Source organism: Gossypium hirsutum, chromosome A07 (assembly GCF_007990345.1).
Source record: "Gossypium hirsutum isolate 1008001.06 chromosome A07, Gossypium_hirsutum_v2.1, whole genome shotgun sequence".
In the NCBI taxonomy this organism is placed as follows: Eukaryota; Viridiplantae; Streptophyta; class Magnoliopsida; order Malvales; family Malvaceae; genus Gossypium; species Gossypium hirsutum.
In genome coordinates, this window is record NC_053430.1 from 17,490,907 (window position 1) to 17,516,254 (window position 25,348).

General features: G+C 33.0%; 1 protein-coding gene and 1 long non-coding RNA gene across 3 annotated transcripts; one reads left to right on the forward strand and one right to left on the reverse strand.

Annotated features, from left to right (window-relative positions):
- Positions 1–1,732: 1,732 nt before the first annotated feature.
- LOC107937468 (abscisic acid 8'-hydroxylase 2-like) lies at positions 1,733–6,236 on the reverse strand. Its single transcript, XM_016870352.2, is given in 9 exon segments — positions 1,733–2,416; positions 4,255–4,373; positions 4,705–4,858; positions 4,860–4,885; positions 4,963–5,052; positions 5,174–5,422; positions 5,513–5,662; positions 5,748–6,066; positions 6,155–6,236. Coding segments are annotated over 9 exon segments (1,284 nt in total). The 5' UTR covers positions 6,235–6,236; the 3' UTR covers positions 1,733–2,319.
- A 13,942-nt stretch (positions 6,237–20,178) lies between these two features.
- On the forward strand, positions 20,179–23,374 carry LOC107937463 (uncharacterized). 2 transcript variants are annotated; one of them, XR_001694681.2, is made up of 4 exons: positions 20,179–20,754; positions 20,881–20,953; positions 22,201–22,293; positions 22,373–23,374. It is a non-coding gene; the product is annotated as an uncharacterized lncRNA (long non-coding RNA). The 2 variants fall into 2 exon arrangements; XR_005930433.1 differs by having other exon boundaries at positions 20,181–20,754; positions 22,201–23,374.
- The last annotated feature ends 1,974 nt before the right edge of the window (positions 23,375–25,348 follow it).

A 25,348-nucleotide genomic window follows, 5' to 3' on the forward strand; every position in this document is an offset into this window, starting at 1 on the left:
CTTCGAGACAAGAGAATCTCAGCATCCAATTCGAATTATCCAAACATTTTGAAAGAGATTGGTTTTTAAAATCCTTTCAAATTTTCGACATTAGGATATTAATTAATCAATTAGGTGCCAATTTTGGGCGTTACGAGGGTGCTAATCCTTTCTCGTACGTAACCGACTCCCGAACCCGTTTTCTGGAATTTCGTAGGCCAAAATTGATATTTTAATAAAATAAAATGTTTTATTAGGTGATCCGATCCCACCTAAACAAAAAGGATTGGTGGCTACTCCATACAACTTTTGTTTTTTAGAGTCAATCCCCGTTTTTCAAAAACTGGTTTCGACTCTGCTTGATGGCGGATTTTGCGTTCTTCCTTTTATTTCGTCTTAGCCATTGTTCTCAACGGCCATAGCTACTCCGCCAGCTTGTCCCAACCTTCCATGACAGGTGAAATGAACACATATAGTCCAGGCATAGGTCCTTTGCTCCATATTGATCATCTATCCTTGGCCTTTGGACGTTAACTCGTATGGAGTGTTAGGACATAAGCGTAGGGCCACTCGTATGAGATATGGTCCTAAAGGCTTCTTTAAGGTCACTAGATGCATTTTACGTTATTTACTTAAAAAATAAATATATTAATCATTATAAGTTACATCAAAGAATAAATTAATGTGGATTTTTAATAGTACAAATGAATGAATTTAATAAAAAAAATTAATTTACTTATCTATCTAATATACGAAGTCTAATTTACTTATTTTTTAAATAAAAGACATAAAATATAATTATCATTTATTACAAAAATCTCCTTATTACGATAAATTTCTAAATATACCATTATAAACAAACACCCAATGTCAGTTCTGCATCCTGATCACCACAAGGAATTGAATTCCTTCATTTCGAGTCCATAAGGATAGTCAGTGAGAGAGATTATACTGGGACAATAAATGGAAATATACACCCAACCCAATCGAAAGCCAAACGATACTGCGCTGGCAAAGGAACCCCGACAAACAAATGATTCAAGTTGCATTCGCTCTAAAACAATCATAATAATAGACAAAACTCTCTTATAATAAATAAATAAATAAATAAATCTAGTTAAAAAATGTTACTTGACTGCATAGTTCGGAGCGTTTGGATTGGAGAGAATATTTTTCTGCTCAAAAAATTAAGCAGTTTGTTCATGTGATCTGTCTTTAATTTCTGCTCAGTTGGTGGGCTAACTGCCATGTCTACTGACATGTGCTGCAATTTGCCTGATGGAAGTGGACACCATCCTACCCATCTTTTAAGTACTATAAGAACCTAACCTAAGAGAGGACTGGCTACAAATCCCTCATCGAATGCATAGAACCAGCAAAGTTCAAATGTGAACCACTAGTTACCATCCAACAATAGGAACAGTCCAAACTCAAGACACATGATATCCACATCAACAAAACTGGTGAGGGGTATCAGAGTTTTTTTTTTTTTTTGCCTTTTTCACGTTTTGATGGGACAATATCAGGAACTTGTGTACTACAAACATGTTGTGAATGAAAGAAATTTGTTAAAAAGTCACAAGAGTTGGTTCAATGCCTTATAATAAAAGATCAAGGAACTTGATAAGAATTGGACCATCCCTTTCAAAATCTCTTCTTTTTTATTTTTTAATTTTTCAAAGTTATTATTACAAACACACACAAATACAGTAATTATAATGTAAAATCAAACCCAATACAAAACAATAAATAAAGAAAATTAAACAAAATTCACAAAACTGTCAGTACCCTCAACCTGTATGTAGTAAACTTGTGCTGAAACTCAGGGTGACGTGGGACACGGACGTGCACGACCCACTAGTGCCACGTGCTAGGCAATCGGATACTTGGTGGTAACTTTCTATGGGCCAAAATCCTTTCTAGAAGGTTATGTCTGGGCTCTATTTGCACCAGCCGAAACCAGACCAATGCTGAGGGCAAAAAATCTGGGAATATTGATAGCTACTTTATCCACCTTCCAAGCCACACAGATTTCATCTTCAACAACAAACCAACTTGCTTTCAAATGCACCATTGCACTCACTTTCTTTTTTTCTCTTTTTCTTATTCTTTTGTTTTTATACACCATACATTTACTTTACCAGAATAAGCCATGACCAAAAACAAAATGAAAACCCATATCTAAATAAATCTTTTTAAGCAATTACGGAAGATTTTACAAAGGCAAATTTTACAACAATAAAAAAAAAAAAAGGTTCAAGGGGGCTAACTCGCAACTGTGTTGGCTCCCATTGAAGGACTTTCAATCTTGATAGAGTACAAATCCTAAAATCCTAGTGTTTATTTTTGTAGGGGGGTGACCTTTACAGGTAAGCCCCGTTTGGGCACTGGAAAGGGACCATATTGGATTCCATCTTCATCTCCCACAACTTGCCACCTGCAGTCAAAATTTGAAGGGCTAAATTTTTCAATGAAAATGGCTGCAAGATCTCCGTATTTGTCAATAAGAAAAATATACTGAAAACAACATTGATGGCAACATTGTTAAAACTTCAAACTTGCTAACTATTCATAGTTATCCTCATCATGCAGCTTTTCCTTTCTATAATCCCAAGTTTAGTAGATAACCATTTCAAAATAAACAAGCAATTCATACTGTGCAACATGTCCCAAAAAAATGCACTGAAATCATCTTGTTAGAAAACGACAAACTAACAAATGGTGTGGCGTAAAACTCGCAGATCAAAGCTGTGGTTTCATATGACAGAGGTTGCCACTGAATGCATACGTTCATAATAGCTTGCAAAACCCTACATGCATGTCTTATAGCCATTTAATCGAGACTTTCCAGCTGGCTAAAATCCGTCATTTTCTTCTTTTAACTCAAAAGTCAAGAGGGGAGTCCCCTCTTTTTTTATGTTCATCATATTACAAGATACGAGGAAGGACAAGACTACAAGGATTCACTGGCTTTGAATCCCTGATGTGGACTGCAAACAATCTCAAAAACATGGACGAGTCCCATTATGTTTTGAAATAAGCTGATGATTAATACAGGGTCCCACTCTTGTATTGTAGATTGTCGACAAACCAAACTTGGTCTGTCATTTCTAGTTCTTAATATCTTCCTTTTATCTTCATTAAAAATTTAAAACTAGTTAATTTGTCTATCATTATACTTTCTTCACTATTATCTAATCCTAATTGTTTTCTATGTTAAGCATGACATGTTGACATACAACTGAATTTGGATAAACATAATGCCTTCAAAACATTGTTTTGGCTCAAACACGACATGAGGTTTTTGTTTTCCAAAGGTTTGGTAGTATCTGGTCAAACAATGTTGCGCATGGTAGCCACCTGTAAGGCCAAATCTTTTGTTGGCTGGAAAGCTACTACAGCCACCTCCGAAAATATCCACGATATACTGGAGTGGAGTCGAGCTGAGCTCACTTTAGAATTCGGTGCTCAATTAAATGATTTATGAACATGTGTCTTACTTACAAGTACCACCGACTTGGTGTTCAAAAATTGGAATGAATAATATTAAATTTAGCTATTAAGGGTTCTATTTTTTTTCAATTTAATTTTTTAATTAAATTTTAATTTTAATTTTTTTAAAAATTGTTAAAATTAATTATCAACTTTTTGAAAAAGAGTCAAGATGTTTTTAATGAAAATATTGACTAACATGTTAAATTTTTAAACGAAAAGCCATCATGATAATCTACATATACTTTTTTTAAATTTTGAATTATTTGCTATTTTTATAAATTTTAAATTATTTATTAATATGATATATAAGACAAAACATATCATGTCAGGATAATATACACATGGATTGTCACGAAAAGAAATTGTCACACTAACAATATTAAAAAATTAATATTTTAATCAACATTTCTATTAAAAAAATAAAATTTCTCTCTTTTTGAAAAAAATAATGACTAAATTTAAGTAAAAAAATAAGAACTAAATTAATAAAATAATTAAAAATTTTAATAGCTAAATTTATCATTCTAAACAGAAGCTTTAGATGCTCTAAAAGTACTAATCAATTAGGACCATTTCTAGAGCCTAAGGAAGCAAGAGGACCACTTTAACTATGTAATTGCCGTTTTAGTCAATAATGAGTAGACCCGAAAAACAATAAATACGTGGCTTTATTTTTCATCTTATGTTTTCAGAGAGAGAGAGAGAGAGAGAATGATTATGTTCTTCAATTGGAGGGTTAAACAAAAAATTCAGGGTGAGAAAGAAAGAATAAATGGGTACCTGTAACTAGTGGTGAGATGGTGAAGAAGAACAAGCATCTCAAGCTTAGCCAGTTCACTGCCTGGACAAGAGTGAACTCCATTGCCAAAAGGAATAAACGTGTTGGGTCTCAGTGGCACCTGTAAACATCACAACAAAACATTAACATATGATGACAATGTAATAATCTAGTTTAGGTTCAAATTGCACTGTTACTAGCCTACGAAATCAACTCACGTGTCTCGGAATCTTGTAAATTTCATCAAGAACACACTAAACAAATGAAAAAGGACAGAACCAAAAGCAGGAAAAATTAGATAATTCATTGATAACCTTATATTTCTGTCTAAACTGGATATTGGATGTCCCACTTCACGAATCTTGGTCAGCGATTCCAAATTTATTTAAACATGGCAATGATATATGTAAAGTCAACAAAATATTGGTGTTGAATGCGGATCACTCACTCACCTCGAATCTTGAAGGGTCGAATTTTTCGGGTTGAGGAAAGAAATCAGCGCAATAGTGAATGGTTCGGAAGAGGGGAAGAACTTTCCAACCTTTTGGGATATAATACCCTTCAAACTCAACATCTTCCACTGCTTCTCTAAACGTGAATGATAGAAGCTCTTCTTAGTGTCTCTTGAATCACCTGAAATCTAGTTTATTTAACTAAGATCCTTCTTAAAATGGAATTTCTTTTAATTTAATGTGAAAATCATTATGTACCCTGGTAGTCAATGGCATGTGCCTTGTATCATCCCACGTAAGCCTGCGGTTTTCTTCAATTATTTTACGTTGAATACCATCTTGTTCTCTCTGCGATATAGATTGAGATTGAATGTGTATATTTATTGGGATATACAAACAAGATTTGACTGCTCCTCTTTTTTTATTTAAAACTAGAATATCATATACGAGGAAGGAAAAGAAAATTTACGGTGACAGCTTCTAGTAAATCTCCATTGTCATGCAAGTACTTTAAAACCCATGTTAAGACACTTGCAGTGGTGTCATGAGCAGCAAAGATGACTCCAATTACATTATCAGCAATCTGGGAATCACTGAGTTGATCAACCTTGTGGTTTTTGGCCCCTAACAAATTTCCCATTAACCCTCCTCCTGCTTTCTCATTTCCTCTTCTCGCTTGTATCAATCTTCTCAGGGTCTCATTCGACTGCTTCCTAGCCTTTTTTTTAGAACAGACGAGGTGATTGAAGTCGTTAGAATGGAGAGGTAGTTCAACTTGGAAAGAATCTGAATGGAAAAAAGAAATTACCTTCATTGCTTTGTGGAAAGGAGTTCCTGGAAGATCTAGTGGCATAGAATTGTAACCCTTTTCCAGGCATTGATACAGTTGCTTGATCCCTTTCATTTCTGAATCTCGTTTATGGCCGAAGGCAGAAATCATCGCTACATCAAAAGCGTACTGAACATGCCAACGAATAAGAACCAAAAAATAAAAAAATTTGTGATAATTAAAAATGGTTACTAGTTAGAAGAAACCGACATACTCTCTTCATTTCTTGTAAAGTGTTAATGGTGGTATTCTCCCAAGTTGGTAGAAATTTCAAAACAATTTGTTCAATCTCTGAAACTGAACCTCTAATTACAGAAGGTAAAAAGGCTGCCAGTACCAATTTCTTCAGCCTTGCATGATAGGCACCTTGGTGAAAGAATAGAGCCTCAGGCCCTATCATCTTCTCTTTGCTTGGTGGATATGTTGGTTTGAAAAGATAAGCCTTTGTCACTAGAACTATCCTTGCGGCCTCAGGGCTTGAAATCATCACACAGGGACACCCCAATATGTGAGTTTTGAATGTATCCCCATACCTATAAAAAAAAAGAAGAAGAGGTAGAGTTTTCTATTATTAGCTTGTGTGTTTCATTTTTCATAGGTTGTATTTGTTTCTATGTGCACCTTCTTCGTCGGTTGGCAAGGAAGGAATCCGGATTCTGGGTGTAAAACTTGAGAGTCTCTCCAATATAAGGCCAACCCATCGAACCAGCACTACACCAAAACAAGCTTTTAGCGGCACTTTTAGCGGCGTTTGGAGCAAAAGCGCCGGTAAAGAGTGAGCAATAGCGGCGTTTAATTAAAAGCGCCGCTAAAGAGTGAGCATTAGTGGCGTTTAAGGAAAAGCGCCGCTAAAGAGTGAGCATTAGTGGCGTTTATAGATAACGCCGCAAATAATACACCCAGACGGTGCCGTTTTGTGGCCTTTGGGGGGGGGACTTAGTGGCGTTTATTGTAAAGCGCCGCTAAAGAGTGAGCATTAGTGGCGTTTATAGATAACGCCGCAAACAATACACCCAGACGGTGCCGTTTTGTGGCCTTTGGGGGGGACTTAGTGGCATTTATTGTAAAGCGCCGCTAAAGAGTGAGCATTAGCGGCGTTTATAAATAACGCCGCAAATAATACACCCAGACGGTGCCGTTTTGTGGCCTTTGGGGGGGACTTAGTGGCGTTTATTGCAAAGCGCCGCTAAAGAGTGAGCATTAGTGGCGTTTATAGATAACGCCGCAAATAATACACCCAGACGGTGCCGTTTTGTGGCCTTTGGGGGGGACTTAGTGGCGTTTATTGTAAAGCGCCGCTAAAGAGTGAGCATTAGTGGCGTTTATAAATAACGCCGCAAATAATACACCCAGACGGTGCCGTTTTGTGGCCTTTGGGGGGGAATTAGTGGCGTTTATTGTAAAGCGCCGCTAAAGAGTGAACATTAGCAGCGCTTATAAAAAAATGCCGCAAATAATACTCCCAGACGGTGCCGTTTTGTGTCCTTTGGGGGGGGCATTAGTGGCGTTTTTTGTAAAGCGCCGCTAATCTAGGTGTTTCAGAGGCGTTTTTGTTTATGCGCCGCAAAAAAAATTATCTTAATTGAACTATTATTTATATTATTTGAATCAAATTAAACATATTTCTAATAGAATATTTAAAATCTTCAATAAAAAATAACAGGTATAAATAATTTGAAATAAAACACATGGAAAAATTAAAATAGTATTATTTAAAATAATTTAAATTTTAAAGTATTATTTAAAGTTTTAATTTATATATTAAAAATTTGAAATTATTATCGTAATTAAAAGAGATAGTAAGTATTAATTTAAATTTAAAATATTTAATTAAGCGTATCACTATAGTTAATATAGGGTTTTAGGTTTTAAGGGTATATATATGATATTATTAATTTAAGATTTTAAGTCGGTTTAGGGGTTACTATTTTAAGGTTATTATTATAATTGATCAAGAGTATATATATAATATTGGATTTAGGGATATGGTGTAAGGGCTGAGATATAATGTTTAGGGGTTAGGGTTGGGGTTAGCACTTAGGGATTATTAGGAGTTGATTAAGGATTTAGGGTTTAGCTAGGGTTTAGATTAATTAGTATTGACAAATTATATTTTAAATATGTTCTTATATATATAATTGTAAAAGAGGTCGTAAAAGAGGTCGTGCTATTTTAAGGATTAGGGGGTACAAATTTAGGGTTTGGGATGTAAGAGTTAGCTAGGGGTTTAGGGGTTACAAGTTGCAATCTAGGGGTTAAAGATTAGGGTTTAGGGGTCAAATAAGGATTTTAGGTTAGTTTAGATTAATTTATTTAAATAATATTTTAAAAAATCAATCTAAAGTACCAATTGATATATTTAAAAATTATTTTAAATAGAATTCATAAATAAGTTAAAAAATATATTGATATATATTATATGGATGGTTATATATTTAGGTATAATTATTTATTTTGGAAATATATATATATAGGACCAAAAACATAAGAAATGAAATAAAAAAATTCAAAACGGCGCCGTTTTCGAATGAATAGTTAAACTTTTAGTGGCGTTTTTAAGAAAATGCCACAAATAATGCAATTCCAGACCACGAAAACGGTGTCGTTTCTGTTCACAGCTGTAATATTTAGTGGCGTTTTTCTAAAAACGCCACAAAAAATGCAATTCCAGACCACGAAAACGGTGTTGTTTCTGTTCACAGCTGTAATATTTAGTGGCGTTTTTACCAAAAACGCCACAAAACGGTGTTAATATAATCGCTAAACGACGTCGTTTCCGGAACAGATTTTTAACTTGGAAAAATTTTAGAATAATTTATTGAAAACGTCAACGTTTGGCTTAAGTATACGTGGCGGTTTTTATTAAACGCCACAAAAAATGCAATTTCAGACTAAGAAAACGGCGCCGTTTCTGTTAAAAGGTTTAATTTTTTGTGGCGTTTGGTCTATAAACGCCGCAAAGGTGTTTTAAAATTTTTTCTCAACGATGCCGTTTCTACAGATGGCTTTTAACTTAGCATATTTTTTACTCACTCGTCGACAAAGACAGAAAGAAAATATTCTGCAAGTGAAAACGCCGATTGGGAAGGGGAAAAAACCTAAGAAAATATTCTAAGGAAGAAAGGGGAGGAGAAATCAGAAATCATCAAAGAGGAAGCAACGATTGCGCCATTCTTGACAGTAGTTGCAGAATATCTGGTTAAAAGGTATGCGTTTAATCCTTCTGAAGAACATCGTCTTGATTTGGGGTTTTGGGTGCATTGTGTTTTTCGAATTTGGGGCTTAGAAAAAAAAATTAAATTTTAGGGTTTTCGGTTTAGGTTAAAACACCATTCTTGTTTGGGAATTTGGGGAACTTGTGAATTGTTTATTTAGCAATTTAAATAGAAGGGTTTGTTCGGGGTAAAATTTTGTCTATTTAGGGGTTGCCCGAATACAAAACACAGCCAATAATAAAACTAGGAGCATCAATGGCGTGGCCATGAAAATGAAATTGTTAAGATTGAAGACAGGGACAGACCTTCCGATTTTGGGAAAGTCGGATATGATTTGTTGAAGCTATAAAAAAGTGCTTTCGCCAATGACAAATGCTCCTTTAGTTGGTTTGAGTTATGTTTTGCACAACTTAGCCTGCTGTTTCTCCATTACAGCGATTTTTGGAGAAGCATAAAAGGGTAACTAATGGTAGTATTTGGGTAACTAATGGGTAACTAAATTTGAATATCTCAAACTATGGGTAACTAGTGGGTAACTAATGGGTAACTAATGTATTATCATCTTTATGGCTGTGGATTCTAGAGTTTAATCTGGGTTCCTTTTAAACATATGTGGCAACTAGGACAATAAGCAAAACTGTTTTATATGTCAGTATATATGTAGTCTTGGTTATTGTGTTATCGAGAATATATGCCTTTCTTATCAAATTGGGGAATCTAGTTTGCCTTTAATACATTAAACAACCTGATATTGTTCTGTTCTTTAGCAGATTTTGCTTTTTCTGGTTTGTTTTCTTTTGGAAACAATGTTGGCAAGGGATGAAGAAAATGATGAATCATGTACAATATGGGGTTTCAAAAAGTTAGATTTTGTTAAAAGCCTAGGAATGAACCAACTTGTAAGAGCCTCAAAACGACTGAATCTGATGTCGATTATAACTAAAAGAAGCCTACAATTAAAGAAGTTTAACATGTACATGTTCCTTTGGTTAAAAGTTGGATAAAGGGAGTGACTAAGTTCATTGATGGACGGCTGAATAATCTCACTTGAAAGATTGTTCATAAACTGTCACCCGCCCCATATAATTGTTTTATGAATCTTTATAATTAATTTTAAAACTTCATATATGATTCAAAATTGAGTATTGAAGATAACATTAATTATTTTTATCAACACATGACATATGTCCAATCATGATTGGTTTAATTCTACATTATAATTTATCAACGCATGACATATTGTGATTATTTTGTTTAGATTTTTTTTTGGAAGAAAACTCATAAAATAACTTAAAGTTTAATAGCGTTGTACATGATGGATTTTGGATTTTGTTATATTTAAGTTTTATACTAATTCTTTCCTGTTTATTTGGAACTAACTTACTTATGTTTTCCTTTTTATTTTTATTTTTTGCAGTAGTTTGCTTCGAAGTCCAGGAAATTGAGGTATTTATTCCTATGTTTCCCACCTCGGTTTTCTTAAAAAAACACCTCCAAATGTTTAAATTTTGGATTTTGTTACTTTAATTATTATTTTTGAGTTTTAAAAGGGAGTTTTAATTAAAAAAATTTTTTTTACGCTGTGGGTATTGGTTTATTTATCATTTTTTATTTATATGTTGCTGGCTCAATTTGCATGTTACTTTGCCAAATTTTTCCATAACTGCAAGGTATAAACTATGATTGTAATTCTTGTACGTATTTTTTACCCAAACAAAAATAATTACGCAAATGATTAAAATTCTTAAATCAGTTTATATATTTGAGTAAGTGAATAAATTATGGGCAAATAGTGGATTCGTTTTAAAGTGAACAAATTATCGATTTTCAAGGATCTTGTCAATTAATAAATTATCGACGTTAGTTCTCATTTATGCGATTGAATGTTAAATTTATTACTAAAATACATTACTTACTAAAAATAAATTACTTACTAAAATTTGTTTAAATTTATTACTAAAATACATTACTTACTAAAATACATTACTTACATAAATTTGTTTAAATTTATTTCTAAAATACATTACTTACTAAAATTTGTTTAAATTTATTACTAAAATACATTACTTACTAAAATACATTACTTACTAAAATTTGTTTAAATTTATTAATTACTTAAATACATTACTTACTAAATTTGTTTAAATTTATTACTAAAATACATTACTTACTAAAATTTGTTTAAATTTATTACTTAAATATGTTACTTAAATTTATTACTTAAATATGTTACTTAAATTTATTACTTAAATAATTATAAATAAGATGCATAAAAGTGCTATACTTACATCATACATATCTTACGTAACCAAAAGATTGCTATAAATAAACCATTTATTAAAGACGGAAAAAGAATTGTTCTGCACGGTGTTGAAGGATATAAAGGTTCCAGATGCGTATGCATCAAATATATCTCGATGTGTTAGTGTTAAAGATAGAAGATTATATTCGCTAAAATCACATGACTATCACATCTTGATGCAAGATTTACTGCCAGTGGCTCTACGATGTTGTATGTCCAAGAAGGTGACGTCTTGTATAATTGAACTATCCAACATAATGAAAGCCATTTGTGGCAAAGTTTTGGACGTTCAAGAACTTCAGAAGGTACAGGATCGAACCGCTTTAATTTTATGCAACATGGAGAAAATCTTCCCACCTTCCTTCTTCACCATTATGGTTCACTTGATAATCCATCTCCCGCACGAAGTAATTCTTGGCGGACCCGTTTTCTATCGATGGATGTATCCCATAGAAAGGTGTTAATTAAAATTTTTAAAGTTTTCCTTCATTCACCTTTATGCCTTTAGTTTCAATAATTAAGAAATGTTTTATATTATGTTTAGGTTTCTATCCAAATTAAAGTCTTACTGCCGCAACAAGCGATATCCAGAAGGATCGATTGCTGAAGGCTACTTGGCAGAAGAATGTATGACCTTCTGCTCAAGATATTTGGAAGATGTTGAAATAAGGTTAAACAGACCAAATAGGAATGCTGGACTCACGGACCATAACTTAGCCGATACTTATTTGTTCCAAAGTTTTGGAGAACCAACCGGAAAAGTTGAAATTACAGAATTAGATCATTTATCGTGGGTACAAGCACATCGATATGTTCTGTTTCACCACGATTTATTGGAACCTTTACGGAAGTAAGTTCTACAAATTTGATAAATATTTATCAAACTAATAATTGTTTATCTTCTAACAAAGATCACATTTTTTTAACACAGTGAGTACAAACAAATATTGAGATCTCGTTTGCGCTCCCGAAGAACACAACATCGAGATATCAATAAGTTGTTTACAGAATCATTTTATGAATGGTTAAGCCAAACGGTATGCAGTTCGAGCTTCCGCTTACAAATAATAATGTTTTCTCATAACAAATGAATTACTCAGTTTACTTTCCATTCAATAGGTTTGGAGCGGGAAGAACGTAAACGACGATGTTAAATGGCTCTCCCAAGGTCCAAATCGAGTGGTTAAAAGATATAGTGCGTTCCTCATCAACGGATTCAGATTTCATACAAAATATCGCGAGAGGTTGAGGAGAACGCAAAATTGTGGAATTGTTGTCAATTCTGCAATTACGAGTTATGCTAGTGCTAGGGACAATAATCCTGTCGAGGGAAATGTGGAATATTTCGGACAACTTACTGACATAATTGAGTTGGATTACTACGGCAAATGGAAAGTTGTCTTATTTCGTGGTGATTGGGCCGATGTTAATACAGCTCGTGGAATTAAGCAAGATCAATTTGGTTTTACAATGGTGAACTTTGACCGATTGATTCACACAGGACAACAACTAATAGATGAGCCGTATGTATTCTCATCTCAAGTCAAACAAGTTTTTTACTCAAAAGATCCAACTGATGAGGGTTGGTACGTTGTACTCCGTAACACCCCTAGAGACTTGTTTGATATGGGCAGTGGAAGTAGAGATAACATCGAAGATAGATCAGTAACTTTACCCTTTCCAGAACTAAACTTAAACGATAATATCCCTAGTACTAGTGCACAATTTGGATGGGTTCGTCAGGATACCGATGAAGATATTTACGAATAATGATGTAGTAAGATTTTACGATTGTTTAATTATATATATATCATAATTTAAATCTTCGTCTTATTATATGTTTCAACTGTTTTATATGTGCTGTTATTGTTGTAATTAGCTATTAAGTTATTAACTATTTTATGTGTATTGTAGATAAAATGCCTAGAAGAAAAATTCTAAGGGGAAGCATTGTTCAAAATAATCCAAACTCGACAGAAACTAATAGTACTGAACAACAGACAGCAGTTGGATCTTCAAATGTTCCGATTACAGCTGAGGATCCTACAGAAGTTCAAAGTAATTTTTCATTTAACTTACATGCGTGTTTCTGTTATAGTTGATTTATTTTTCAAATTCTTATATTATAATATACCATTTGTAGCTGAAAATGGTGGGACGCGCAGAGGTCGAGGACGTACGCTACTTAGAGAGTTGTACGAGTTAGATTCAGTCGAGCGTGTCAAAGTTGGACGAAACAGTTTTGGTCAGCCTGTTGGATCAGAAGCTCGACTTTTAGCTGGATACATGGGCATTTTAGCACGAAATCCGAATATGTTACCTATAAACTACGAGTCATGGCATCAAATGCCCGATAGCAACAAAAACCAAGCCCTCGATAATATTAAGGTAACAAAATGTTAATGTCATCTATAATGCTTGGGAAATAGTTTCATTTATATTTATTTTATTAACTTGTGTTTTTTGTTTTTTGCAGGCGAGGTTTGCTTTAGAGGTCTCGGATGCTTATGTAAAGAAGGCATTGGGAAAAAGATGGAGAGACAACAAAAGTACTTTGAAGAAAAATTATTATAAGACAAAAACAACCCTCGATGAGAAATTGCAAAATGTCCCGCCGGGTATGTTGAGGTACCAATGGGAAGATGCGGTTAGATTTTGGCATTCGAATAAAGGCGAGGTCTGACGTCCTTCTAAACTATTGTAATTATTTTGGTTTATAGTATTTTCTATTTACGTACTAAAAAATTTCATAATGTAGGATCGTGAACAAGTTGGAATAAGCAGCAGGCAGAAACAAAAATTCACCCACACAGCCGGGTCGAGAAGTTTCGCATGTGTAGCTGAGGCGGAGGTATTTTTAAATTTTTTAATATTGTCGAATATGTATAACTTTCTATTAAATAATATTTATACTACTATATTGTAGGAACGGTCGTCCGGTCAAAAAGTTGGACGCCTTCAACTTTTTGAAATTACACATAGGAAGAAAGATGGATCTCCCATGACTCCTGAAGCTGCTGAAATAATGGTACGTTTACTTAATACGATTTGACTTATTTTAGTTATTTATAGTGTTTATTTTCTAATGGTTTAATTCATTGCAGTTAATGCGACTATTGTTATGTTGCATATGTTTTTCAATATATAATATTGTGTTCCTAACTATGTGATATATTTATTAGGAAAAACTAAATGATAAAAAGGCGGAGTACGAAGCAATTGCTTCTAGTGATAGTTCGGTTCATCTTGAAGATATTGATAATCGGATTATTACTGAAGTTTTGGGTCCTGAAAGGTATGGTCGGGTTCGATTTCAAGGATCTTTTGTTAGCCCAACCCAATATTTTGGATCCAGCTCCCACCAATACATGGCTTCGGGGAGTCAGGCTCAAGCTGAAGTTCAGAGGTTAAAAGACCAAATGGCTCAGATGCAAGCGACTACAATTGAGGTTCAAAGGAAATATGAAGAACTCCAGCTACAACTTAAAGCAGAGGCGGAAGCGAGGGAAGCAGCGACTGCAGCGAGGGAAGCGGAGGCTGCAGCAAGAGAAGCAGAGCAGAGCAAAAAGTACGACGAACTTCAGCAGCAGCTTCAGATTATGATGAAGATGTTTAAGTCGCAACTTCCACCTTCATAGTGTATGACATAAATATTTTTATCATTTTAACATTTAACATTTAACATTTTTTGCAAAAACAATATGAATTCACTTTTATTTATTGATATTAATATTATTTTATTCCCTTATGTTGAAATATTATATAAATTTATTGCTATTGGTTGCTTTTGAAATGTTGCTTTTGAATTTTTGCTACAGGAGGGCAGAAAAAATGAAAAATATAATAAAAAAAAATCCCCAAAATAGTGGCGTTTTTGTATAAAAGCGCCACTAAAGAACATGTTCTTTTGCGGCGTTTGTAAAAAATGCCACTAAAGAACATGTTCTTTAGCGGCGATTAGAAAAAAAACGCCGCTAAAGAACATGATCTTTAGCGGCGTTTTTCCTTAAGCGCCGCTAAAGAACATGTTCTTTAGCGGCGTTTTCCCTTAAGCGCCGCTAAAGAACATGTTCTTTAGCGGCGTTTTTTCCTAAGCGCCGCTAAAGAACATGGTCTTTAGTGGCATTTTTTTACAAACGCCGCTAAAGAACATGTTCTTTAGCGGCGTTTTTTTCTAAGCGCCGCTAAAGAACATGATCTTTAGCGGCGTTTTTTTCTAAGCGCCACTAAAGAACATGATCTTTAGCGGCGTTTTTTTCTAAGCGCCGCTAAAGAACATGGTCTTTAACGGCGTTTTTGTTTGTAAACGCTGCAAACATTTGCGACGTTTTCATTAGCGGCATTTTTTCCGGCGCTTGAAGAAGCGTCGCAAATATCTTTAGTGGCGTTAAAAAGCGCCGCTAAAGGCCTAAAAAAACGCCGCTAAAAACCTGTTTTGGTGTAGTGCAGGTGGCAGAATTTTACCCTTGGGTTGTCGCCTTTGATGACTAGACAACAGCACCAGCACCACCAAGAAGAAGAAGAAGAAGAATAAAGAAGAGAACAGAGTTGGTGTAATAATAAGGGTGGGAGTTTGGGGTAGTGGTGGTGATGGAGATGGAAATGGGAAGAAAAGTTGGACTTGCATGGTTACAGAATGAGAATGGAATTAAGAAAGAGATGGGAGAGGCTATGAATGGGGGAATAGGTGGTGGGATTTATATAATAGCTGTTGAAGAACGAAGTGGACTTTTCTTACGTGGGGCACTTGTTTGACACGCGTCACCTCATTTTTGGGAACACTTCAATTTAGCTTCTTCCAATTCTCATTTACTTTTCCCATTTTTCTAGACTCTTTGTGTTATCTAAATTCCATCATTTAAAATATTACTAAAAAGATTTGACAAAAAAAATATTACTAAAAAGAATTTTCAGTATTTTTTTTGGTAATTTATAAAAATAGTCATTTTTGTTTGGCTTAAGTTATATTTTAATCACTTATGTTTGAAATGTTACATTTTGGTCACTTATGTTATTATTTTGTTACGAAGTGATCACTCTACCGTTAAGTTCCGTTATCTCTTTAATGGTAATCCTACGTGGCAGTCCAACTAGATTTTAGGTACCAACTTGAATTACTAAATGGGATAAAAATAGATTTTTAATTAAATTTTTAATTAATTAAAATTTTTAAACCTAAACCTTAACTAAAAAACTATTCATCTCCTTCTTTTTAATTTTTCTTCCGTCTCTTCTTTTGTTCAATGGTTTTTTTATTTGACTGGAAAAAATATTATTAAGATCAAAATAGTTGAAATCAAATTGACTGCTTCATAAAGATTCAATGTAGGGTTCAGATATGTCTTCTTTGCATTTCTCTATCTCTTTTATTCAATGCTGAAAAACAAAAGATTGGATTTTTTATTGTTTAATGAAAACCCTAAATTAATTTTTTTGATATTTTCTTCTACTTTCTGAAATTGTTTGTGAACATGAATTTTATGAAATTGAGGAAACGATTCAATGATATGAAATATCTACTCGACCATGATGGATTTACTTGGGATGAGAAGCAACAGATGATAATTGTTGATAGCCATCTCTGGGCCATTTATCTGAAGGTGCTGCTTAACCAAATTTTCTTCCGCACAAAATTTGCAATGTTGCTAATTTTAGCTTACATTTGTCTTTTGCAGGAACACCTTAATGCTCGATCATAGCGGACCAGAAGATATACCTGAACCCTCCATTGAATCCATCTTTATGAAGTAGTTAATTTGATTTCAACTATTTTAATCTTGATAATAATTTTTCTAGTCAAATGAAAAAAAAACCCATTGAACAAAAGAAGAGACGGAAGAAAAATAAAAAAGAGGAGATAACAATTTTTTTAGTTAATGTTTAGGTTTAAAAATTTTAATTAATTATTCACCAAAAAGAAATTTAATTAATTAAATTTTTTAATTAAAAATCTATTTTCATCCCATTTAAAATCCAAGTTGGCACCTAAAATCTAGTTAGATTGCCACGTAGAATTACCGTTAGAGAGATAACGGAACTTAACGGTAGAGTGATCACTTCGTAACAAAATAAGAACATAAGTGACTAAAATTTAACATTTCAAACATAAGTGACTAAAATGTAATATAAGGTAAATAAAAGTGACTATTTTTAACAATTATCCTTATTTTTATTTACGAAGATGAGAAGCGAGGAGAGTTGGGTCACATTATATTGATGGATGGGTTCCTTTGTTTGAATTCCCCCACTTCTTGGACTTCTCCTTTTCAATTTTGCTATTTTAGGAATATCTATAACAACGATTTTAAAGCTATCTGCTAGGATAGCTCTATTTAAGATTATGACTTCCTCTAATTTTGCCTTAATTTATTTGTTTTAAGGGATTCAACTATATATATATATATAACGGCTTTTTTTTTCTCTTTTAAATGATGTATTTCATGTCTTATGGTTTTTTTGTATGTTTAGCAATTTTATACAATTATTTTAAATACATATTAATCATAATTTTTATGTCCATTTCGCTACAAATCATGTTATTTTTTATAATTTATATGCTCATTACTTTTTTATTCACTGGAGGTGACAGATGGTTGTCTTTGCAAATGCCTCTACTTATTTGGGAATTTAATTTTAAGTTTTTCTTTTCTATACTTTAACTAATCAAAAATTGATTCAAATAGATGTATTTGGATGGTTTATCTAAAATTGGATCGAATTTTACTTTATTTTTTGTGATATTAAAATAAATTATTATTATTTTAAAATATTTATAAAAAAATCTTGAAAATTTATCAAAAATATTTAAAAATTATAAAACAAAACTCATTTTATTAAACTAAAAATTAAATCGAATTATAATTAGTTATTAAAAAAATTTAAAAATTCCAACAAAATCTAACTATAACAAAATTCTTCACATACTTTTTTGGGTGATAGCAGGAAATATTTTTCTAGGTTTTTGGTAATTTTTTCTTTCAATGAAAATTTCCAAGTTTAAGAAAATTATGTAATTTTGAGTTTATTGGTTTTATTTGATCTGCTGGTTTGGACCAATATAATTTTTAAGTACTTTACTACTTTTAATATTGAATTTCAATAAATTATATAATCAATGTCCGATATAAAAATAACATTTTGATAGTGGTGTGATATTTAATATAAATACAAAAATTATGAATTTTAATTTTTATCATTAATAATTTTTTAAAAAATTAAAATTATTTACTTATTTATTCAATCAGTTTTTTAATATTTATTTAATAAGTTTTAAAATAATTCAAGTTATCTTTTTTTTTTTAAGTAAGGGGCAAGGTAGTAGTTGTTTAGAGATCAAATTTGTTATATCTCGTTACCACAAACCACGTACAGGATCATAGTGCATGTGACAGATCTACGAACAGTTTGTGTTTGACCCTTCGCAACGACCCCTTGCAAGATACCCCTGCCCCTTTATGACGACTCCTCACGAGGTACCACTAGCCCAAATTTGATCACCCAAGACCTCTTGTTCAGAGACAAATAACCTTAACTACCATCTAGCCTTAAGGACAATAATGTTAGGGCAAAACAAGCTACAACACAGGGCAAAGGCCACACAGTATGTAACATAACAACAAGCAACATGCAATAATAATGCTCCTATGACCTCCAACTCATCCCCACAACTATCACTACAACAAAACATGTCAAAGGTAACAGATGACTTGAGACACGTCAAGATTGTGTCTTTTTAAATTGACTCGCATCAATATGTAGAGATGGACATAAGTAGCATCTCCTTAGGTAGGCACCAAAGAGACATCACTGCAGCACGTCTCCTTATATTTAACTTAAAGAGACGCTTCTATCGCACCTCTTTGGGACTAACCAATGGAGACACTAGGATGTGTCTCTCTGTATTACTTATGGAGATGCTATCTCGCATCTCCTAAGTTGTTGATTTTAGAGACATCCGTCATCATATCCATAGGTCTCTAAATTGTTTTCCACAACTTAAACACTAAAATGTTATGTTCTTGCTTTCCAAAATATTATGTTCTTGCTTTCTTCGTAGGTCTCTTGAATCTTGCTTTCTTTCTTCTAACACCAATCTCTCATTCTCCCTAATTTTTGCTTCCTTACGAATTCACGATCTTAGAATAGAGACAATGGTATGCCCATCTTCACTATCTTGAAAATTTATCAATCCATATGATTTTAAATTCACTTATATCAAGTTTAATGGAGGGTTTTTGTTTACTTTTATGTATATTATCCCAAACATCCATTGCATGAAAAAATTTATGATATAAGCATTTCATCTGTATGTATGCAAATAATGAATAATTTTGTTACTGAACATGTACATTATATATTCGCTGAAATGACTAAGTCACTATATTGTTTATAATGTAGACATTGGACAAAAGTTGGGTTGATGCTCTTAGATTTAGCATAGTTTACATGAATGGAATAGCTTCATTCATTGAATATGTCACTGAGAACTGCACAAATAGCTAGAACATATATTGTCCATGCAAGGAGTGCTATAATAAAGTTCTCCTCTATCCCGAAGCTGTACATGATCGTCTTTGTCTATATGGTTTTATGAAGGGGTATAAGCGATAAATTTTTCATAGAGAAATTTTCGCGTCAATTTTGCTACCAAATTCCCTTAATATGGAAAGTCATATGAGAAGTTTAAATGATACTAATGTCTATTTAGTAACTAGGGACTTGATAAATGAGACTATTGGATTAAATGTGCTAGTATATGACAGAGATGAATTTAGTCACGGTATCATGTTAATGGTGGAGGTGGTGTTGGTTCCACTTTGCTTCCTTCTAAGGATGTTGGATGAACCACCGATGAAGTTATCAATCTTATGGATGATTGTGAGGTATCTCTTTATTACAATTGTCAAAAATACTCTACCATATCCATAACATCCCATTTTTTTTAATTTAAATTTTGTATAATTATTTCAAGAATGAGTAATTGACTTGATAGTAAAGCATTAGTGAATTAGACTTTGAGACTTGAGTTCGAACATTTCCTTTGCGAATTATTAATTTTGCTATATTTGCTCCCACTCTCCTATGTTGTGCCACCCAACCTAGTTAAACCCTAGGTATATATATTTTATTTCTTTCATTTATTTTTCAGTTTTTCTCTCTTTTGCTTCTATACTTTTAGTCCCTCTCATCCCCTCCCTCATTCTTCTAATTTTTTTCTTATTCATTCATTCTTTTTCCCCCTTGTGTCTTTTATTTCTTCCTTTTTTCCTACGATTTTGCTTCTATTTTCCTAGACATTATATTATTAACTTGATCACCAAAAATCGTCTCTTTTTGTTGTCCATTATTGCCCCTTTCCTCCACTTGTGGTGGTGCCGGTTAGGTCTCATTTCTCCTATTTTCCTTTCCCTTTTGTGTCTATTTTTGTTGCTATTTTACTGTTGTTTTCCACCCTAAAATCGTCCCTTCCGCTGTCCACAAATCTCCTTTTCTGCCGCTCAAGCTAGCCTCATTTGTTGTTGTATGTGGTAGTGTTGTCGCCCTTTGAACATCACCTTTGGTTGTTGAAATTTTTTGCTTTTGTTGCCCTTTTAAGCACAATTTCTCTTCATTTTTCCACTAGTAAAAAAGCCTCTTACTTCGCTAATTTGAGTGCATTCAAGTTCGCTTAAATCATTATCTCAGATCTAATAATCGATGAAAACGTAAGTGCAAATTTAAACAAGATATTGTGTCGATATTATTTTATTGATTTTGTTGTTCTTGGTATAATGTCTTAAGGCCCTAAATTGATTTTTGCTTTCTGATTTTGTGTATTATTTCTAATGTAGGAACTGATTTTAACATCCCAGATCAACAATGATAACAGATCTCGCTCGCATTCACATTTCGTATCAGTATAGTGTAAGTTTGCTTGTCAGATTGAGTCTGAAAATGCAATAATGTGGTACTATCTAGACCGAATCCTTTAGGGGTGTTTCAAGGATGTCTTAAATCATATTTAATTGTATTAAGTGTAGTTCACATCTAGGCTCATCTAAATCTTAAGTGCAGACTTTACAGATTAGTGTTGCTAAATTTGCTTGTTGGTTTTGGAATGGCCAAATGGCCTAAGTGCTAGTAGATAAGGTGCCGAGTGAGGTACATATTTAAATAGATAGCCTGATTTTTAAACGCCCTATTGGGACCGAATGAATTGTGTATGAGTTGTGTGTGATGTATGACTTTATGCTATAATTGGTTGACCGTATATTAGTATGTCAAATCTCTGATTGCTAAGTCCTGATGAAATTGTATGTACTGTATACATGTATAACATGTTGAATTTTGAAACATTGATTGATATGCATGTAATATGCCATGAATAACATTGAGCATGTATGTATTTAAATTACATACCATATGTGAAAATAACTGTATAGAGAGCATGTATGCGTGCCACCATTACTGTAAAATGAAAAGTATGCAAGGCATACATTGGTTCTGTTTACTGAAATGCATGTTGTAGTGTTAAAACTGTAATACTAAGCATGATATGCTCATTGATTGTATGAAATATTGCATCTGTATGATAAGTGGTGTGTCCCTACTTCGAATGTCCACATGGTTTGAGCCATGTCACACGGCCTAGCCACACGGTTGTGTGACCTCTGCTTTCTCAATTTTTCAGGTTTTTTCTAAAGTTTTTTTTATTTATTCAAAATTATCCCTGATCATTTTTAAATTGTTTTTAAGGTCCCGAAAGCTCGATTTAAGTCCCAAATGTGTATGTTTTCTATAATTGGAATGAGTTTTTGAAAATTTATACTTAAGTTGAATTATTGTTTTGTTTTGAAGTTTAAGGTTATGCTTTGCACAGTAATGCTCCGTAACCCTAATCCGGTGAAAGAGACGAGTTAGGGGTGTTACAATAACTTACAAATATAAGCTCAATGTTGATAGAGATTAAATTTCTGGTTGAATTTTTTGTAATGATTTACAAGTAGAGGCTGAATATAACAGAGATTAAGTATAGCCTGAATGTTGACAGGCTAGATTTTGTTGAGATGTTCATTACCTAGTTAGCGACATGTTTGTGCATTAAATGCATATTTGTGTACTTACGCATATATACATATATACACATTATTTCCTACTTTGAATGTTGACAGAGATTATCGAAGATTGGAGCATTATCACATGCCCATATGAAATTTGTTCATACTACAGGACCAATAACTTTTGCTGAACGAAACTAGATATGTGTAAGTTTTTTTACTTCTTAATCAATAATTCTCTATTTCTTTACGATAAACTTATATTTATACATTATTGTTTTGGTAGTGATTTTCTAGGAGGAAGAAAAGCATAAAAAAGTTTCTTGACTTAAACATTTTCATTATCAACACTACAAGGGTGATGGCACATTCTTAAATGAGCATGCCAAGAAACTATGTATGTATAAGTGACCTAGACACATTGCATTGTGTGAATTATGCTACTTGTTTATGACCATATGATAATTTGATATAATATGTTTGTTTATACTACTTGATAGCAAGAGGTATTGACTGAACTAAAGAAAATTGTTTCAAAAATAGAGGAACCCATGACATAGGAGGAGAGGATAACCCTTGAAAATAAAGTTTATGAAATTGTGATAGGTCCTTACTTGCATGGAAGGACGAGCAGATATGGCATTGGCATAACTTCAATGATTTTGCAAAACTCACAAAATACAAAAACAACGGGGACAACATCAAAGGACCAAGTGATTAATGAATTGCAGGAAAAGCATGTAAAGGATTAGTTGTAGTACGAGCTGAGAATGATGAGTTAAAACGCAAATATGAAGATATGGAGACTAAAAATGACAATAGATATATTGATCTTCAAGAAAAACTTTGAGCTCGAGACACGAAAATTAATTCAATATTTGATTCTATACAACAAATTAATGGAAGTACTATTTTATATAATTTTACACATTAATTCATGTGGTTTCTAACATTCAATGTGATTACTATTATTTGATCACAATTTTCTCTCATCTAATAATCCTTTGATGCAATGCTTGGATGACATTGGAAAAAACTGTGGGGATAAGATGTGACACTTGACGACTACTATAGGTTGGTGAAGACAACATGGGCTTCCTAGTGCTTTTGGATATGCTTGAGTTGGAATATAGCTAAAAAAAAATAATCACCTATTTTCTTTTTATTCCTTTTTGTTGCTATAGTTGACATTTTGTGGACATGTAATGTTAGATTTTGGTGCTCGACTTGTAAACAAGCTACATTTGGAAACTTGATATGTCAAATTAATTTATTTATTTGGTTCTTATATTTTTTAGTGGTTTATTTGTATTGTTAATAATTGTTTAGTAATATGGACTCCAGCCCCACCGAGGCAATAGAAATGCAAACCACGTCTTTCTGCAAACTGTGTTATAGAGGCGTATTGTGTCTCCATTGACTAGTGGTAGAGACACAAAGAATTCGTCTTCTCTAAAAAGGTTATAGAGACACAAATGACACGTCCCTATAGACTGAATTATAGAGACACACATGTAACAGCCCGTTTTTAGTCAAATCAGAATAGTGGTTTTGAGACCACAAATATGGGGTCAAAATAATTATTTTATTATTATTTTAATATTTACAACATGATAGTATGATTGTGTAAAAATTTCGTTAAGAAATTTTATTGTTTAAGTGTTCAATTCGATAAAAAGGACTAAATCGTATAAAATGTAAAACTTATGTTCTATTAGCTAAAGGTATTAAATGGCTATGAAATTAAATAGTGGAGGTTCTTATGTTGTAATTATACCATTATTAGCTTGAGTGGACAATTATGGACAAGCATTAATTGATTTTATTGTTTTATAACCAAGGTTAATTTTGCAATTTGGTAAATAAAGGATAATTAAATAAAACAAAGCCAATTATCATTTTTTATTCTCCATATTCAACCGAAAATTAGGTCTTTGGAAGCCATTGTTGAGATTTTACATTCGGCCAAGTTATTTGCCTTGCACAGGAACGATTTTTGTCCCGTTTTTAATGATTTCTATATTTTTTAGATCGTTGTAACTAGGTCTAGGTAGCCCAGGGACTATTTTGCAAAATTTTTAAATATTTAGGATGTTTCTATTGATGAATAAGCATGTATTTTGATGTTTGGCGATAGATTATGAATGTTTGATGATAGCTATATAAGTTTTGTTAAGTGATTTTTAGTGAAAATGTAAATTGGGGATTAAATTGTGAAATGTGGAAACTTTGTAGTTAAGATGTGAAATAAATAAGAAATGTGGGCTGCTAGGGACCTAATTGTAGTTTGGCTAACATGGGTTGTAGTTAAATTGCCTGAATTTGTGTTTTTATGAAAGAAGGACTAAATTGTAAAAATTGTGAAATGCTTGGGGAAAAGTGTAAATGTGCTTTAATGAGTGTTTTTTTAAATTGAACATAGTGATAATTAAATAAGTTAAATTTTATTACATATAGATAAAAAAAAAAGTGAAATACAAACTTAGATCGAGGAAAGAACAAGGTTTCGAGTTAGTTGACTTGTGCCGTTGTTTTTACATCCGAGGTAAGTTCGTATGTAATAAGCATTGCTATATTTGTGTTTTAATTGTTTTGATATTGCATGAATTGTGAATTACGAACTTGCGGACACATTTGATGAAGATTTGGCATTAGAAATCCCGGTTGAACCTTAGGAATAAATTAAGATACGAAGGATAGGAGCTTCATTAATTTGGCTTCAGGCTATTAGCACTTCAGGTGCGAGTTACATTGATTTGGCTTTGGGCCATGATATTAGCATTTCGGGTGCGAGTTACATTGATTTGGCTTCGGGAAATGATATTGGCACCTAGGGTGCGAGACTTCCGAGTATTCGAATTTTATTTCGAATGGTTCAACGGGTATATTGAAGATGTGGAATGGTGAGAAATAGATACATATCGGTACAGGTATGTACGGAAAAACTATACGAGCAATGAGCCGAAGGAATTTGTGAGTTTATGATCAAGTATGTAGTTAAGTTCATGTTAGCTTGAGATTAATGCATTGTTGCATATTATGTCATTTAATTTGAATGGTAATTGGATGGTGAGACTTGCTTATTATTTTCATACGAGCTTACTAAACTTTATAGCTTACATTGTTTATTTTTCCGTGTTTTATAGTGATATCAAAGCTAGCTCGGATTTGGGGATCGTCGGAGACTTCATTACACTATCCAACTATCACCTTGGTACTTTTGAAACTAAGTTTTGGTTATATGACATGTATAGGAGTTGGT